General features: G+C 41.4%; 1 protein-coding gene across 1 annotated transcript in view; it reads left to right on the top strand.

Moving 5' to 3' along the window:
* JAK2 (Janus kinase 2) overlaps window positions 1–1826 on the top strand; it is a 60278-nt gene that overhangs the window by 38287 nt on the left and 20165 nt on the right. The window contains 1 exon segment of the mRNA XM_007939292.2: window positions 4–127. Coding sequence (XP_007937483.2) covers window positions 4–127 — 124 coding nt within the window.

The raw sequence follows: 1826 nt of genomic DNA, 5'->3' as shown, positions 1-1826 counted from the left end.
TAGATCAAACCTTTTAGTCTTCAGAACTAATGGTGTTTCTGATGTACCAACTTCACCAACATTGCAGAGGCATAATAATGTGAACCAAATGGTGTTTCACAAAATCAGAAATGAAGATTTGGTATTTGTAAGTAACTAGATGCTTGTTACTGTCTTTTTTGTCATTTTAAAATAACACCTGTTTAAACAAAATCTGTTTTCTTCATGTTACCTCATGTGACATTTAAAACTATTTTGTAATAACCTATACTATAAAAATTTAGTTGCAATTTACTTTTATTTCTTATGACATTTGAGTTAGATATGAGCAAAATCAATTATTTTAAGAATAAAATCGTATTTTCTTTTCAGAAAGTTAAAAATCTTCCTATACAAATCTTAAATTAAAAATTTGAAATCTTCCTTTATAAAATTAAAGATGAGAAATTCTTCCCTACAAAAGACCTATGTCTTAATTCTCCAGTTCTCAAGAAAGTAAGGGAAATCCAAGGGGTTAAAAATAAAGAAAGAATTGAAAGCCAAGGTAGTAAGAGCTGATGTTTTGGCTGCAGGATGGTGTCCAGGCAGGAACTGGTCTCACTAAACAAAGGACTGAAGATTTAACAGCAACACAAAGACAGGAGTGAGGTCCTAGCCCTATACAATGCCAGAGTTAAAACTGAAGCTATCCCTGGATAAGTCCAGGATCCTTGAATTAATACATCTTTAGTAAAATGATTGTTGTTGTTTGCCGTCGAGTCGGCCCCGACTCATAGAGGCCCCTCCTTGGGTTTCTGAGGCAGTATCACTATGGATAGTAGGATTGCCTGACCTTCCTTCCGAGGAATGGCTGGTGGGTTTGAACCACCAGCCTTCTGGTGAGCAGTCGAGTGCCTTAGGCACTATGCTACCAGAGCTCCTGTAAATGATATGTCGTGAGAATGGCTAAGGCACTTGACTGCTAACCAGAAGGCTGGCGGTTCAAACCCACCAGCCACTCCCCACAAGGAAGATGGGGCAATCTACTTCCGTAGTGATACTGCCTCGGAAACCCAAGGAGGGGTCTCTATGAGTCAGGTCTGACTTGATGGCACATAACAACAACAACAGCAAAAGGAGAAGAAAAGGAAGATCGTCTGCATTAAGGGGCTGTTAGGATAAAGAGTTCCATTTCCTTTTTGACAACTTCCAATTTTCCTAGATTCATACTTCGTACATTCTACGTTCCGATGATTAATGGATGTCTGCGGCTGTTTCTCTTCAATTTGAGTGGTGCCACATCAGCAAATGAAAGTCTTGAAAGCTTTCTCTTTTCCATATGAGTAAGGCTGGGTTTACTCAGATGTTGCAGCTCTTTCCCAGTTCTATTTTGAGAGCCTTTCAGCCTTAACAGACTATTCCTAAAGGTGCGCAGTATTGTACCAAATCTTCTGTGGATCAGGACTCTGTTGTGCTACCTACAAGTGTCCATGAGAGAACAATCCACCATTCAGCCTGGCGATCTTGGATTCATCATTTGTTGGAGTCAACAGCCAGTGTACTGCCTGCTAGCCTTGAGTTCCTCAGCCCCTGTGGCTGCAAGAGTCAGGAAAAACCTCCAGCTTGACATGGAAAAGCCTACAGCTTGACGTGGAAAAGCCTCCAGCTTGATGTTTGATCCAGGAACTTTGGACTTGCCAGCTTCTATAAGTGTGTGAGCCATTTTCCGAAGATAAATTTCTCTATACCTGTAACCAGGGTTACAGATGAGGAGAGACAACACAGGGACGCCAGAGTAGCAGGCCGGAAGAGCAGGAGAAAGGGGATAAAAGCCTTGAACCCAGACAGAAGAGCAGTCAGCCCCAGGG

Source organism: Orycteropus afer, unplaced genomic scaffold, assembly GCF_000298275.1.
Source record: "Orycteropus afer afer isolate SDZICR_OR568_19922 unplaced genomic scaffold, OryAfe1.0 scaffold00005, whole genome shotgun sequence".
NCBI lineage: Eukaryota > Metazoa > Chordata > Mammalia > Tubulidentata > Orycteropodidae > Orycteropus > Orycteropus afer.
This window is presented reverse-complemented; position numbering and strand designations above follow the sequence as displayed.